The 1,420-nt window shown below is 50.1% G+C and overlaps 1 protein-coding gene across 1 annotated transcript in view; it reads left to right on the top strand.

Moving 5' to 3' along the window:
- Positions 1–1,420, top strand: part of SPECC1L (sperm antigen with calponin homology and coiled-coil domains 1 like) — an 85,348-nt gene that overhangs the window by 48,071 nt on the left and 35,857 nt on the right. The window contains exon 12 of the mRNA XM_007957392.2: positions 689–791. Within this exon, the coding sequence (XP_007955583.1) occupies positions 689–791 (103 nt within the window). The remainder of the gene's footprint in view (positions 1–688; positions 792–1,420) is intronic.

Raw genomic sequence — 1,420 nt, 5'->3', positions numbered from 1 at the left:
GGAAGAAATACTACACAACATTAAAAAACAATGATCAGTCTGCAAAACATCTTATACGTGGTTGAACCTGGAGCCTGTTGTGCTGAGTGCAGTAAGTTAATCACAAAAGGACAAATATTGTGGGAGACCACTATGTAGAAAGTTAAGAAAAGTGTTTGACACAAAAAGGAACATTCTTTGATGGTGACCTTAGGTGGGAGGGGAAGGGAAGGTAAAGCATGAGCTAGAGGGTAGACGCATATTAGCTTGGGTGAAGGAAAAAGAAAAAAGATCATCCAACGGTAAGATAATGAAAGACGTCCACTTTCAGGCTCCATCAGTTAGGACGTGGTCCTCCCGCTTCTGAGGCCCCTGGAGGCATTTCAACACTGGGGCAGGCACACCGTGCCCGGCCACGGTTGCACTGTGCCTGGCTGCAGTCACACCGTGCCCGGCCACGGTTGCACTGTGCCCAGTTGCATGGATGAATAGGAGAATCCCTCTTGGCCTTCACAGAGCCAAGACCCCGTGGTCACTCTTTTTGAGGCTGCACATGGACTGCTGTGACCACGTATGGTTGGTGTGTGCGTTTATCGTGTTAGGAGGACGGACGAGTATGGCTCTTGTCTCACTTTGTGCTGCATTTCTGGTTTTATTCTCACACTCCACTTAAAAATGCTTCGGTGTTTGTTCTTGTCTTCACTTACAGGGAAGAAAGGAAGGACCCCCTGTCAGCCTTGGCGAGAGAATATGGGGGGTCCAAGAGGAATGCCTTGCTGAAGTGGTGTCAGAAGAAGACGGAGGGCTACCAGGTAACCAGACGGTCCGCGCGTCCCACCCCAGGTGCCCGAGCGCCACACTGCACCTGTGCCCACGCTGCAGTGACGCGCTCGTTGCATACCGATTCCAGAAACACATTCCTGGTGCCTGACCTGAACTTGGCTAGGGGACTTGGCGGTGAAGTACTTATTACCTTTCCACATGCCTGACCTCTCTACTTTAGCCGCTCCTTCCTTTGCTTCTTGAAGTCGGGACTCAAAGTCTGGGTGCTTCTGTCGAGGTTGCATCTGGACTCGGAAGGAAAAGTTGTTTACTTTACTAAGAGCCCATCCTGCTCGGTTTACGGTGGTCTTTCGGCCGCATAGTTTCTCGTAGCGTGTTTCCTAATCATGGGCTGTCTTTGTGCTGGCATCATTTCACATCTGGACTGATGGCGTAGCCTGCCCTTACCTACACTGTCTGGCTGGTTCTCTCTTTCATTTGATATCTTATTCATGTTTTGTTTTAAGTGCTGTTAAATGCAGCACGAAGAGAGGAGCCGCTAATTCCATACAGAATGGAAGCCTTCACATGCGCCCGTCCGACTGTGAGAAGTTAAATGTAGACTCCCAGTGCCCTCACCTGCTATGTTAGTTACCAGCCTCTTCCCCACTGGTTGCCC

Source organism: Orycteropus afer, unplaced genomic scaffold (assembly GCF_000298275.1).
Source record: "Orycteropus afer afer isolate SDZICR_OR568_19922 unplaced genomic scaffold, OryAfe1.0 scaffold00744, whole genome shotgun sequence".
Classification (NCBI taxonomy): Eukaryota; Metazoa; Chordata; class Mammalia; order Tubulidentata; family Orycteropodidae; genus Orycteropus; species Orycteropus afer.
The sequence above is the reverse complement of the archived record's forward strand: the minus strand, read 5'-3'. Positions and strand labels throughout refer to the sequence as shown.